At 40.2% G+C, this 14,953-nt stretch overlaps 1 protein-coding gene across 2 annotated transcripts in view; it reads left to right on the plus strand.

Annotated features, from left to right (window-relative positions):
- LOC111974069 (acid-sensing ion channel 4-A-like) overlaps positions 1 to 14,862 on the plus strand; it is a 100,758-nt gene extending 85,896 nt beyond the window's left edge. Inside the window, exons 2-11 of one of the 2 annotated variants that reach the window (XM_024001592.2) lie at positions 1,685 to 1,829; positions 2,354 to 2,481; positions 2,588 to 2,741; positions 3,531 to 3,584; positions 7,689 to 7,842; positions 8,355 to 8,446; positions 8,678 to 8,757; positions 9,220 to 9,327; positions 10,091 to 10,244; positions 11,280 to 11,366. In XM_024001592.2, the coding sequence (XP_023857360.1) occupies positions 1,685 to 1,829; positions 2,354 to 2,481; positions 2,588 to 2,741; positions 3,531 to 3,584; positions 7,689 to 7,842; positions 8,355 to 8,446; positions 8,678 to 8,757; positions 9,220 to 9,327; positions 10,091 to 10,222 (1,047 nt within the window). In that variant the 3' untranslated portion in view covers positions 10,223 to 10,244; positions 11,280 to 11,366. Of the gene's footprint in view, positions 1 to 1,684; positions 1,830 to 2,353; positions 2,482 to 2,587; positions 2,742 to 3,530; positions 3,585 to 7,688; positions 7,843 to 8,354; positions 8,447 to 8,677; positions 8,758 to 9,219; positions 9,328 to 10,090; positions 10,245 to 11,279 lie in introns of both variants that reach the window. The other variant, XM_024001601.2, reaches the window with a different exon arrangement.
- The last annotated feature ends 91 nt before the right edge of the window (positions 14,863 to 14,953 follow it).

Here is a 14,953-nt window from a genome sequence, read left to right on the forward strand (position 1 = left end):
ATGAACGTGGTAACCTTTCAGGCTTATTGGAAATTGCCCCAAGATGAACCAGACATGTGAAGATCTCCAATTATTTTCTAACGGTCTTTGCCATTTCTTTTGATTATCCATTGATGTCAAGCAAAAAGAGGGCACTGAGTTTGAAGGTAGGCCTGAATACATCAACAGGTTACACTCCCAATTGACTCAATTATTGTCATGCTTTAGAAGCTTCTGATTAGGCTAAAGATTGACACTTCATTAAGTTCAATTGGGAGGTCATGTACCTGTTGATGTATTATCAATTTCTGGAGAGAATTTCCAAAAGCTGTTTTTTTTTAAAAAAGGGCTGAGTCAACCGTTTAGTGTATTTAAACTTTCTGACCCACTTGGAATTAAAATAGAATTGTGGATACATGATTTAATAGGTTGAAATAATCTGTCTTGTTATAAATTAACAATTGCTGGAAAAAAATACTCTGTGTCATGCACCAAGTAGATGTCCTAACGACTTAGCCAAAACATAGTTTGTTAACAAGGAATTTTGTATGCTGGGGTGGTTGAAAAATGAGCTTTAATGACTCCAACCTAAAGTGTATGTAAACTACCGACTTCAACTGTAAGCGCCTGTATAAGCATTTCGCTGCACCCGCGATAACATCTGCAAATCTGTGTAGGCGACCAATAAACTTTGATTTGTGCTTAAAGGGGCAATCTGGGAGTCAAACAACAACAAAACTGGTCTTAATGACTGTTATGGATGGTGTACAACAGCCAGCTGCAGAGCCAGATGACAGTGTACAGGTTTTATAGCTCAACCGTGGCTTTAATTTGTGTGTAACTATCAGTGTTGTCTCATTTTTGTCCCTAATTTAGTCGTCACACCAGTCATTATAAGGCTTGTGCTTAGGGTTGCAAAATTCTGATAATTCCCAGGATTTCTGGATTTCCTGTTTATTCCCTCCTGTTCCGGGAATCTTCCATCTGCTTTTCTGGAAAACCAGGGCATTTTGAGAAAGTTACTGGAATTATGCAACTCTAAGTGGGGTGATATTGAAGTAAAAACAMGCTTGTTTTTACAGAAACATTCTGGATTTGACACCGTTGTTATTTTACTGTCAACCCCGCTGTCTCATCTGCTCATCTTGTTTGTCATGTGATTTTCTCATCTGTCATTCTTTCATTTCACAAGGTTTATGGTGTCAAGTCAAAATAATAGACATGTGTCACTTTGGCTTGTACTGTAGTGAGATGAGGCCCATAAACAAAGAAAATTCACTTCTTAAAAGGCTGCTGTCAAGCCTTCGAATGATATTGTATATCAGTTTCAAATGCTTCTGTTTTTTTTATATTTTCTTATTCACGTAGATTAAAAGGATTTTTGTGGATTTCTGTGGAATCCTGAATGGATAATTTTATCGTAGTCATACAGTAAGTATGTAAAATATAGGTACAAGTTACAATTTGTGTTTTTGATATGTTTTTATCAGTAAAGATCAAGACTGTTGGTATATAACTCTCCCCTCAAAACACATCTCCTAGGTTTATTACAGACAGAGAATGTAAACCACGTAGACAATCTTGTTCATTTTCCAGGCCATATCTTCAACTTCATTACGACACCTCACGAGTATGTCTGTCATAGTAGAGATGGATATTGGCARGTTTATTGTGACATTTCTGATATGAACATATTCTCCTGTAGGTCTACACCAGATATGGAAAATGTTATACTTTCAACGGGAACAAGTCGACGTCCAGGAAAACCAAGCAAGGTGGAATGGGAAATGGCCTGGAGATTATGTTGGATATTCAACAGGACGAGTATCTCCCCATCTGGAAAGAGACAAGTAAGCCATAAATCTTATGTGATGTTGCGGGATCCTGTTTCTGTTGTCATAAATCTCTGAATCATGTTTGTATGGGACCCTAGCGATACATTCTTGCAATGGCACCACCATCCTGAATAATGTTTTCGTAAAATGATTACTCGAAGGGATACATCTGTTGACAGCGCTGTTAGTCATATACTATACACACACACACACACACACCACACACACACACACCACACACACACACACACACACACAACACCACACACACACACACACACACACACACACACACACACACACACACACACACACACACACACACACACACACACACACACACACACACACACACACACACACACACCACACACACACACACACGCACACACACATTGTCAGTGTCTCATTTTTCTCATGACTGAGATAGGCGTAGTGAAAATTAGCCCTCCCCTAGGATTGATGAATAAAAGGCTGAATGAATCCACCCTGTATGTGTGTCTTTGTACTGCCTGCGCGTGCCTCTTTTATCCCGAAAGATGAGACGTCGTTAGAGGCAGGGATCCGCGTGCAGATCCACAGCCAGGATGAGCCTCCCTACATCCACCAGCTGGGCTTCGGAGTCTCCCCGGGATTCCAGACCTTTGTTTCATGTCAGGAACAAAGGGTAGGCCCCGGCACTGCTTTCTCCCAGATTACCACCCCCTCAGTACTTTACCCACTTCTCCTCCRTGTGGCTCAGACACGGCTCTAATCAATCACTCTGTGCTTAGCTGACCTACCTGCCCCAGCCCTGGGGGAACTGCCGCTCCACCAGTGACCAGATGATCCCGGGATACGACACCTACAGCATCAGTGCCTGCCGCCTGCGCTGCGAAACTAAGGAGGTGCTCCGGGAGTGCAACTGCAGGATGGTGCACATGCCCGGTAAGTAGTCTACTGTAAACTTCACTCCCTACATGGCACAGACATCCATCCAACATCTATTCCACGTTGGTTCAACCTAATTTCATTGGAATTACATGGAAACAACGTTGATTCAACCAGTGGGTCACTGATATTAGATATTTTCCCCTGTTAACCATTTCATGTTCACACACTGTGTCAATATGTATGTCTAGGCATGACTAGAGTCCTATGTGGTATACCAATCTGCTTCTTTTAATTCCTTGATGAAAATCCCCTGTACAGACACACCTGACCTCTCTCCATTGAAAATATGGTGAAAAGATTTCCTGTGCATTCCTGCTACCCTGATCATAATGACGACTCTGCTCCTCTGTGCCCCCGACTTTAATGTCACCAAATCAATCTTCCCTAATGCAAATTGGAAAGGCGACTGTTCTCAAAACATTAACTCAAAGAACATTTTGTCATCTGCGTTGCCACACATATTTCCCGCGATTAATTGTGCTCCTGATGAATTCCTATCGTTAGTGCCCCCTGCGCTGTGTTTGTCACGGTGAGAAGGTAAATCGTTGATTGGTTTTTYGACTTTCTAAATATGCCTTTGGGGTGGGGCCCCGGTGCTCCATTTCTCGATGCAATCAGAGGCGGACACCCTATCCCTGGAACTCATCTTCCCATGTCTGCGTTCGTAGATGAATGATAAGCTAGTGTTCTGTTCTCAATGAGAATTGTCCATGTTGGCAGAGATACGGGTGGTGACCATTTTGTTTTTGATTGACCAAACTCATTTCATGTTTTGTACTCCAGGAACTGCCGATATCTGCACTCCCAGTAACATCAAGTGTGTTGACAAGGCGCTTGGTAAGAAATGTTTTTATTTTCTAATATAATAGAGTACAACGACAGTGAAATCAGTAACTCAGAATGTTGACTCACTTTATAAGGAAATATTGGGTTTCAGTGTATGGGTGGAGATAGCCTGGGTAAAGATTTCAAAATGAAATTGCCTCCATGTTGATATGTCAATTGTAGGAGAAGGAAATGCGCAAGCTGTGAGTGACACCGATGTTACCCAACTCCTTACTCAACTTCACGTTGGAGCTTTCACAATACATTGATATTCCTTCACCGAACCAACTCCATACYGTGCGGCCGACTCCCCACTGGCTGGTGCGGGTTATCTCTGTGCAGAGGTGCCTTGTCTCAAAGATATTATGYCGGTCAMAAAAGAGACGCTTTATTGTGTGATGAGAGATATATTAGTACAATTAGGATTTTCAAGCCTAATAAGCCAGACATTTAATTATCATCTTCTTCAAAAAGAATCCAAGCCCATTTAATGGGTGGGTGAGCTAAATCTAGATATATCTTACAAGAACTGTTCATATTTATATCGGTTATATTCTCCACTCAAATAATCTGAATAAATTCACCCATTGTGAAAGGTAATAACTTAAAACATTATTTATATATTTGTATTGTATAGTTGATTTTTTTGTGTGCCTCAGTCCAAGAATAGATTATGTGTTGCCCCTGCATACAAATAACCTCATTATAAGAGTTATAAAATTGGAATTACTGTTATCAGGTCATAGACACTGGCCATTTTGTCCAACTGAATTTAATTTTGTCTTGAAAAGAGGGATGCTTGAGTAAGCCATGTATTGTGGTCTATGTTTATGTAGCATGTGAGTTTCTTTCTGATTGTGCAAATATTTGCTTTTATCGCTGTGAATGAGAAAATGTTCTTGAATGTACAGTGCATTCGGAAAGTATTCAGAKCCCTTGACTTTTTCCACATTTTGTTACATTACAGCCTTATTCTAAAATGGATTAAATTATAATTTTTTCTCATCCATCTACACATAATAACCGATAAAGACAAAGCAAACACAGGTCAAATATTTTTTTGTGCAAATGTATTAAAAAAGAAAAACAGAAATACCTTATTTACATAACTATTCAGACTCTTTTGCTATGAGACTCGAAATTGAGCTCAGGTGTATCCTATTTCCAATGATCATCATCTGTGGTCATTTCAATTGATTGGACATGATTTGGAAAGGCACAAACCTGTCTATATAGGGTCCCACAGTTGACAGTAAATGTCAGAGCAAAAACCAAGACATGAGGTTGATTGAATGGTCCGTAGATCTCCGATACCAGACCTGGTGAAGGGTACCAAAAAAAAGTCCCCAAGAACACAATAGCCATTCTTACATTGAAAATGTTTGGAACCACCAAGACTCTTCCTAGAGCTGACTGCCTGGCCAAACTAAGCAATCGGGGGAGAAGGGCCTTGGTCAGGGAGGTGACCAAGAACCTGATGGTCACTCTGACAGAGCTCCAGAGTTCCTCTGTGGAGATGGGAGAACCATCCAGAAGGACAATCATCTCTGCAGCACTCCACCATCAAGCCTTTATGGTGGAGTGGTCAGACGGAAGCCACTCCTCAGTAAAATGCACATGACAGCCCGCTTGGAGTTTGCCAAAAGGCAATGACTCTCAGACCATAGGAAACAAGATTCTCTGGTCTGATGAAACCTAGATTGAATTCTTTGGCCTGAATGCCAAGAGTCACATAGGGGGGAAACCTGGCACCATCCCTACGGTGAAGCATGGTGGTGGCAGCATCATGCTGTGGGGATGTTTTTTAGCGGCAGGGACTGGGAGACTAGTCAGGATCGAGGGAAAAATGAACAGAGCAAAGTACAGAGAGTTCCTTGATGAAAACCTGCTCCAGAGCGCTCAGGACCTCAGACTGGGGTGGAGGTTCACCTTCCAACAGGACAACAACCCCTAAGCACACAGCCAAGACAACGCAGGATTGGCTTCGGGTCAAGTCTCTGATTGTCATTGAGTGGCCCAGCCAGAGCCCGGATTTCAACCCGATCGAACATCTCTGGAGAGACCTGAWATAGCTGTGCAGTGACGCTCCCCATCCAACCTGACAGAGCTTGAGAGGATCTGCAGAGAAGAATGGGAGAAACTCCCCAAATACAGGTGTGCCAAGCAAGAAGACTTGAGGCTGTAATCACTGCCAAGAGTGCTTCAACAAAGTACTGAGTAAKYGGTCTGAATACAAATGTAAATATGATATTTCTAAAAAACTGTTTTTGCTTCGTCATTATGGGGTATTGTGTGTAGATTGACGAGGGGGGAAAAAACAATTTAATCCATTTTAGAATAAGGCTGTAATGTAACAAAATGTGGAAAAAGTCAATGCACTGTATGTGTTAGCGTGTGCACCCAATGAAATAGCCATGATTTCAGTAAGTATATTAAGCATGTAGTAACATTACCTCTGCCACACTGACCCTGAACACGGGGGCCCCACAGGAATGTGTGCTTAGTCTCCTCCTTTACTCCCTGTTCACCCATGACTGCATGGCCACGCACGACTCCAATACCATCAAGTTTGCTGATAACACAACGGTGGTAGGCCTGATCCCCAGCGACAATGAGTCAGTGACCTGGCAGTGTGGAAGTCAGTGACCAGGCAGTGTGGTGCCAGGAAGACAACCTCTACCTCAACGTCAGTAAGACCAAGGAGCTGATCGTGTACTACAGGAAACGGGAGTGGAGCGAACACACCCCCATTCACATCGACAGGGCTGCAGTGGAGTGGGTCAAGCGCTTCAAGTTCCTCTGTGTCCAAATCACTAAGGACTTAAAATGGTCCACATACCACATACAAGCAGTCATGAAGAAGACGCCTCTTTCACCTCAGTAGTTTGAAAAGATTTGGCATGGGCCATCAAATACTTAAAAAGTTCAACAGCTGCACCATTGAGAGCATCTTGACTGGCTGCGTCGCTGCTTGGTATGGCAACGGCACCTTTCCCTCGATCGCATGGAGCTACAAGGGGTGGTGCGGACAGGCAGTACATCACTGGGGCTGACCTCCCTGACATCCATGACCTCTATATCAGGCAGTGTTGAAAGGAAGTCCCGGAAAATTGTTAAAGACTCCAGCCACCCCAACCATATACTGTTCTCTCTGCTTCCGCACGACAAGCAGTATCAGAACATCAAGTATGACACCAACAGGCTCGTGAACAGCTTTCTATCCCCAAGCCATGAGACTGCTAAATAGCTAACAAAATCTTTTATTTTTGCACCGTCTCTATGCACGCTCACTCTATGCACATTCTACACACTCACACACACACACACACATATTCATACTGACTCTACATACGCACACACGCTCACGTTCAAATATCATACACGCTGCTGCTACTCCGTTTATCATATATGCTGATGCCTAGTCACCCTACCCCTATACATATCTAATCGTATCACTCCAGTACCCCTGCCCATTGTAAATATGATATTAGCACTGACCCTGGAACTAACCCTGTATATAGATGAGTTACTCTTTCGTGTTCTTCTTTTTTTGGTCTACTTCATTTTTTTAATAGAACTACTGCATTGTTGGGAATTGTTGGCATTGTTGGGAAAGAGAGAGCATGAAAGGCATTTCACAGTACTAGTACAGTACATGTGACAATAAAAACTTGAAACTAGTAGACATTGAATTATATGAAATGGAAATCCCACCAATTTTCATATTCATTATCTCCAGCACATAGACACTGGAGATAATGAATATGAGGAWAAAAAGTAACAGAATTCCCCTTTAACTTGCTAACTGAAATACATCAACAGTGGTTATTAGGGAGGCAAAGATGGAACCCAAACACACCCTATTTGATGGTGCCCATGCAGGAGAACAAGGGCCTCACTTTGTGCATGGCAGCTGTTCTATCGTCACTGGAGCCTATAGCTCATTTAGGATCACCTGGCTTTAGACTGGCCTACTGACCCAAGCTATATCCTAGAGCCAGGCTAACACACTGCTCTGTGTTCGAGGCTATGTTCCAGACCCAGGCTATAACACTCTGCTCTGTGTTCGAGGCTATGTCTCAAACCCAGGATGTAACAATCTGCTCTGTGTTTCAGCCCTTCTCCAGAAGAGCACTGGGGACACCTGTCCCTGTGAGACACCATGTAACCTGACCCGCTACGGCAAGGAGCTCTCCATGGTTAAGATCCCCAGCAAAGGCTCCGCTCGCTACCTGTCCAGGAAATACGACAAGTCTGAGGAATATATCAGGTAGATCTAACTTGACGATTTATATTACTAAGACCTGGAAGAGATCAGCGCTGGAAATTGGAGATACCCTCAGGGGTTGGCTACAGATCATGTGTATCTTAAATGTCGTCTATTCATATATAGTGCACTACTTTTGACCAGAGTCCTATGGGCCCTGGTCAAAAGTAGGGTACTAGGTTGCTATTTCAGACGCAGCCCATGCTTTTCATGTTCACTGCTCAATGCTGTTAAAATCTTAAAGACCGCATAATCTGACAGTCATTAACTTGATTACTTTTAATTGCTTTAAGGCATGAAAGTGCCACCGTGACAATTTATGATGGCCATAAAAATGACATGGTACAGTATATGTTTTGACGTATTATCCTGTTAATATTATAGTGCTGTGGTTGAGGTTAAAAAGAAAGCGCAAGTTGTATTATTTTTCATAACACTTCACTATTGGTTATAACAACGTATAATAAACATATGCAGTTATCTTTTCTTAATGTTAAAATGTTCTCCGTCTCCAGAGACAACTTTCTGGTGTTGGACATCTTCTTTGAGGCTCTTAACTATGAAACAATTGAACAAAAAAAAGCATACGATGTTGCAGGTTTACTKGGTGAGTTTCTCTTTTCTGCCATGACCCCTTTCTCTCTCGCCATTGTTTTATTCAAAGTTTTCAACAATTGGTGTTTCATGTGGTTTAAGATGAGTCTTAATATAGAACTTTGACTCTAGTAATAAATGGAATTTGGAATCAGATAATGGGTTTTGAAATATGAGTTAATCATTGGTATCACCTGGAACCATACCAGAAGGAGGAATCTTAATACGATGTCTTCCTTTTCAGGTGACATTGGAGGCCAGATGGGCTTGTTCATTGGAGCCAGTATTTTGACAATCTTAGAAATTTTGGATTATGTTTACGAGGTACATTGTCTTATATGTGTATATGCATGAAGCTCACAAAAGATGACACATTCGGGGTTGCAAAATTCTGTTASTTTTCCCAGAAATTCTGGTTGGAGGATTCCYGATTTCCTGCTTTATACCCACCTGACTCCAACCGGGATTTCTGGAAATGCTGTACATTTCGGGAAAGTTACCGGAATTTTACAACCCTACACACATTCCAGCTGTTCTTASTCTGTAAACCCCAAGGACACCATTCTAAAATGGCAGCCTTAATCAGTGTCAGTGGGACTTTGACCTTTTCAACTCTTACGTGAGGACTCCGATCCCTGCTAATGTGTCAATTACGAGCGTGAATGTATTCACTCGTGTTATACGAGGCTAATGAGATGGATAGCCTCCGCTCGCTGAGCACTGGGATATGTCAGATGTGCCGATGGAGTGAACTCCTGACGTTCTCTCTTCTATCCCTTCATGCAGGTGATCAAGCACAGGCTGCAGCGTCTGCTGAGGCCACCGAAGGACGAGAAGAAACAACAGACGACCACTGTTGCAACTGTGGATCTGCAAGATATGAAAGCCAGTAAGGTGAGTGTGTTGCTTGTGGAGGGTAGGCATGATGCATCAGGCATGTTGTGGGCCTACACATCTACAGTATGTGCATGAAGGGAGAATGAACCTCCTAAAAATGGGGTGGTTCAGTTCACTCTAGCCGTGATGTACGACAATTTGGCACAACGGTTGTCAATCTAAATATCACTACAAGCTATTTCATTATACATCTTTATATATCACTACAAGCTATATTACTATACATCTTTATGTATCACTATACATCTTTAAATATCATTATAAGCTATATCACTATAAATCTTTACATATCACTATAAATCTTTATGTATCAATATAAATATTTATAAATCACTATAAATATGTATGTATCACTACAAGCTATATCATTATAAATCTTTCTGTATCACTATAAATCTATATATATCACTATACATCATTATATATCACTTAAAGCTATATCACTATAAATCTTTTATATATCACTATAAATCTTTATGTATCACTACKAGCTATATCACTATGAATCTTTATATATCACTACAAATCTTTATATATCATCTTTATATATCACTATAAGCTATATCACTATACATCTTTATGTATCACTACAAATCTTTATATATCACTATAAGCTATATCACTATACATCTTTATATATCACTACAAGCTATATCACTATACATCTGTATATATCACTACAAGCTATATCACTGCATGTCTTTCTCAAGGACATGAGGTTAGTCTCCTGTTAAAAATATTGTTTTATCCCATTGTACAGGATTACATCCCCCCAGAGGCAACTCCAATACCCAGGTCCCTCTCTCATGAGGAACAAATTTACTTCTCGAGTTCATATAAAATCATCCAAAATCCTCCATTTTCCCTTGATGTAAAAAAATCATCTACATGAAATATCTACCATTACATCAAAGGTATTATCATTTTGGTTTATTCAAAGGCATTGTAATTTTGGTTTATTGAGCCAATGTTAAACTGTACATCAGTTAGGGCCAGTTTCCCGGACACAGACTAAGRCTCCATTGAACATTCTTAGGGCTCTATTCAATCCGTAGCGCTGAAGATCTGCTTTAGAGCGCGATTGATCCTCTTAAGGATCCGCCCCTTTTTTCAATTTTTGCCTAAAATGACATACCCAAATCTAACTGCCTGTAGCTCAGGACCTGAAGCAAGGATATGCATATTCTTGATACTATTTGAAAGGAAACACTTTGCAGTTTGTGGAAATGTGAAATTAATGTAGGAGAATATAACACATTAGATCTGGTAAAAAAAAAATATATATAAAGGAGAAAAAAAACAGTTTTTTTGTATTTTTTTGTACCATCATTTTTTAAATGCAAGAGAAAGGCTATAATGTATTATCCTAGCCCAAGCACAATTTAGTTTTTGGCCACTTATTGGCAGCAATGTATGTGCAAAGTTTTAGACTGATCCAATGAAACATTGTATTTCTGTTCAACATTTTGGATCAAGACTGCCCAAATGTGCCTAATTGGAATATGAATAACTTTTCATGTTCATAACTGTGCACTCTCCTCAAACAATATAATGGTATTCTTTCACTGTAATAGCTACTGTAAATTGAACAGTTCAGTGAGTTTCAAAATAATTTAATCTTTCTGCCAATATCAGATATGTCTATGTCCTGGGAAATGTTCTTGTTACTTACAACCTCATGCTAATTGCATTAGCGCACATTAGCTCAACCGTCTCGTGGGTGGGACACCGATCAGTAGAGATGCTTAATGTACTCGCGGTCGCTGAGACTGCATTCACAGTAAGCGCTGCATATTTTGGCTCAATTGGAAATTACCTTAAAATGTATACGTGGATCTTCCGCGATACGAATTGAATAGAGCCCTTAGTCCAAGACTAATATTTATCTGTGTCTGGGAAACTGGCCCATTTTGTATATCTTATTGTGTTGTGGTCTTTGTGGCCACCAGGAGTCCAGTGATATGACCATGACCAGAAGTCATCCTGAAGGAGCCTACGCCAATACGATTCTACCGAACCACCATCTCCCCCACCACCAAGGACAGCCACATGGAGTGTTTGAGGACTTTGCCTGCTAAAGCCAGTGGCCATCTTTCCATCCTGATGACAACAAAAGTTGTCCTCTCTGGGCTGGATCGGGCATCAAAACAGACCCTGGGACCTCAGTTCTATATATTTCTTGCTGTCACCAGTGAAAAAGCTACAGCCAAAGTTGAACACCAAACCTGTGCTGCAAACAGACCACTTGTATGTAGGCACAGATTGGACCCCACATTACTGTCCAGCTGGAGACGRCCACCTTCGATCTTCCTCCAATTGACAGCTGGCCTTTCTGCGATTTCTATACTGGTTATTTTGGTACATGGTCACCACATGGGAACAAGACAAGGACTGCATGTCATTTTGAGCCATCTTGATTCATTTATACTCAACTCCAGTATCTTGATTTCTGTACTTTTCTTAATAAGTTCTCACTCAGCTCACTGTTTTGAATCATTGTAAAATATGTAATTATTTAATTAATTTAATTTCCCCTTTATATTGTATACAAGATGAGTATGAGACAGGTGGTCATATTCAATCGAACCATTATACTGAGATATCAAACAAAATCAGAGGAATTACATTGATCTTTTAGCGTGTTAAAACCATACTACCCTCGCTTTGATGATAGGGCCCATACTGCGTACCAGCTATACACTATTTAGTATTTATTAGGATCCCCATTAGCTGCTGCCAAGGTAGCAGCTACTCTTCCTGGGGTCCAAGCAGGGTTAAAACAATTACATCACAACCAAACACAACAGCCTAAATCATAAATAAAACACATCATACAATATATTACATTATTACTCTTTTATTACAAATGTACAATATAAAATCCACAACACCACATTACAAATATGTGTGTGTGTGTGTAGAGTGAGTGTGTTAGATTGTGTGTACGTGTTTGTGTCTCTTCACAGTCCGCGTTGTGCCATGAGGTGTTGTTTTATCTGATTTTAGTGTTCGCTTGAGTTATTTGGTGTGGAAGAGAGTTCCATGTTGTCACGGCTCTATGTAGTACTGTGAGTTTCCCAGAGTCTGTTCTSGACTTTGGGACTGTGAAGAGACCCCTGGTGGCATTTCTTGTGGGGTATGTATGGGTGTCTGAGCTGTGTATTAGATGTTTGAACAGACAGTTCGGTGCTTTCAACACGTCAATACCTCTCACAAAGGCAAGCAGTGAGGAAGTCAATCTCTCCTCTAKTTTGAGCCAGGAGAGATTGACATGTCTGGTTTATGGGAAAGGTGTTTTAGAGAGTAGCATTATACATTTACATAGGTTTAACCTGAACACAAAGAGAAAGCACTGTTTTAAATGGATAATGATTAATTTAATATAAKACTAATACTATTTTTTGTAATTGATTTATATATTTTAGACAAAATGATTAAAAAAAATATATATATAGCCGTTATGATTGTAGTAATCACACTGACGTATTTTTGTTTATTAGCGAAACCAGTCATAAAGATGATTGGAATTGTCTAGCTCCAAGCAACAAAATGCACATAGATATGGTTAATATTACTGTCATTATTTTAATTTTATTTACTGACTTGGGCATGAGTGAAGTTCTTACAACAATTACGGTGTCCATATTAGGTCAGCATTCAAAAAGGCAATGAATAGCAAGCAACAAGCTGTGCTGTGAATCCCCTTGACATGGATGAATCATAATACACATAATTGAGCACATTCCACAGTCTGTAGTAGCTGAGCGCCTCTATTTAAAGAAAGGGCCAGAAGAGTCCTTTCCCATAAATACCTGTTGGAAGCAAAGTTGTTTCCAAAATAATAGTTTTATGTCTCCTGCACAATCTCTTGGCTTAGATAGTGAATTTGTTACAGTAAAGGTTTATCCTGGACTAAAACTGCTGTCCACTCCCGTGTAGAACAGCCTCAGTGAAAGGCCTATCACTTTGACTACTATCTGAAAATCGACTGTAGGTATACAATTTTGTATTTTGCTGGGTTATTTATTTATACCTCACATTACAGCACATGATCACATAAATAGATAAAGATGTTTGAATATAACTATTCTTTTATTTTTTTTGCTTGTGATCTTAAAAAGGTCCAATGCAGCAGTTTTTATCTCAATATCAAATKATTTGGATAACAATTAAGTACCATCCTGTGATTGCTTTAAATTAAAATGGTCAAAAATAAAGAAAAAGGTTCTTAGCAAATAGGAATTTCTCAATCAAGAATTTGGGAGTGGAGAGGGGAAAACTAGCTGTTATTGGCAGAGAGATTTGGAACTCTTTCTTATTAGTCTATGAAGTAATTGATGTCACCAGGCAGYGCAAAACTCCATCCCACCAAAACAGGCTGAAATTTCAGGCGGTCTTTCCAAACAGCCATTACACTAAAAGGGCACTATCATCATTTTCACAATTTCACAGTATTATTCCAGCCTCCGTGTGGAAATATAAAACACAGGAAACTCTAATTTTTSACCCCACTGGGCCTTTAATATCGGTAACCCTGCTGAGTGCTCCGAGCTGTGCTTTGTTTGACAAGTCCACAATGAAATGACCCATTCATCAGCGTAAATAGAATCTACTCTTGCCCATGTCAAGTAATCATGGGCCATACATGGCTTTTAAAATATTCATAATCATGTGTCACTATGACATTTTCAAAAGTTCCCAATCATGGTCTCTGATGGTACCCTATACCAAGTTTCTCCTCTGTCATCAATAACACTGAAGGACAGGTCACACACTGAGGAGATGCTGTACTAGGGTGAATGTGGGGTCAAATGATCAATGTAAAGCTTGACTTCACTTGTTACAGTCATGTACAGGCGGTCATGCATGTATAGATACAGGAAAGCCTCAGAGTCGGCCTGTGATTTCCTGTGTGTATAGCATACATGTTTGGCTTGTCTGAGAATGTGTCCATAGAATTCTGAAATAATTTGGTATGTAATATTACATCTGTGCATATTACAGTGGAACTAAATGGTGGCTGTGGAGCTGGAGTTGACCTTGCTTGATTTCCCCAGTTGACAACATTCTGTACATTACCATTACTAAATTTGCCACTGCTCGTTCTTTCCCTGAATTTCGCTCTTCTCTGCTTGTTCAGTTTCGCAAATACTGTTGACATATTGTATATTCACACAATCAAAATCAATTCTCTGTAATAACAATGTGTATTGCGAATTTCTCATTTTGGTCTGAATGTTCCACATGACAGCAATAGGGGTTTCATTGAGTGAAYTGGCAATGCAGCATGCACCGTCACACTGTCGACAGCTCAAGATGAAAAACGGATCAGAGCAATTCTATCAAACAGTATGACACCAATGGAAATTCACTAAGATTTACAGGAGAATGCTGAAGACATTTTGTTCAGAAGTCTGCTATTGTAACTGTTTCTTCTGTTAGAACACATTTTATAAATGTTATGGTAAGTACAAATATTAAAGTTTAGATTGGTACATTAAAATGCCTCCTATATGYTCTATTGTAAATTCACTTCTTCTTTCTTGCCTTCTTCACTTTGTTCTCGAGCTTTAAGAAGCTTAGCCGTCAGGTGTTTTRATTAATACTCACTGCGACTGTCGTC

This window comes from Salvelinus sp. IW2-2015, linkage group LG2 (genome assembly GCF_002910315.2).
Source record: "Salvelinus sp. IW2-2015 linkage group LG2, ASM291031v2, whole genome shotgun sequence".
NCBI lineage: Eukaryota > Metazoa > Chordata > Actinopteri > Salmoniformes > Salmonidae > Salvelinus > Salvelinus sp. IW2-2015.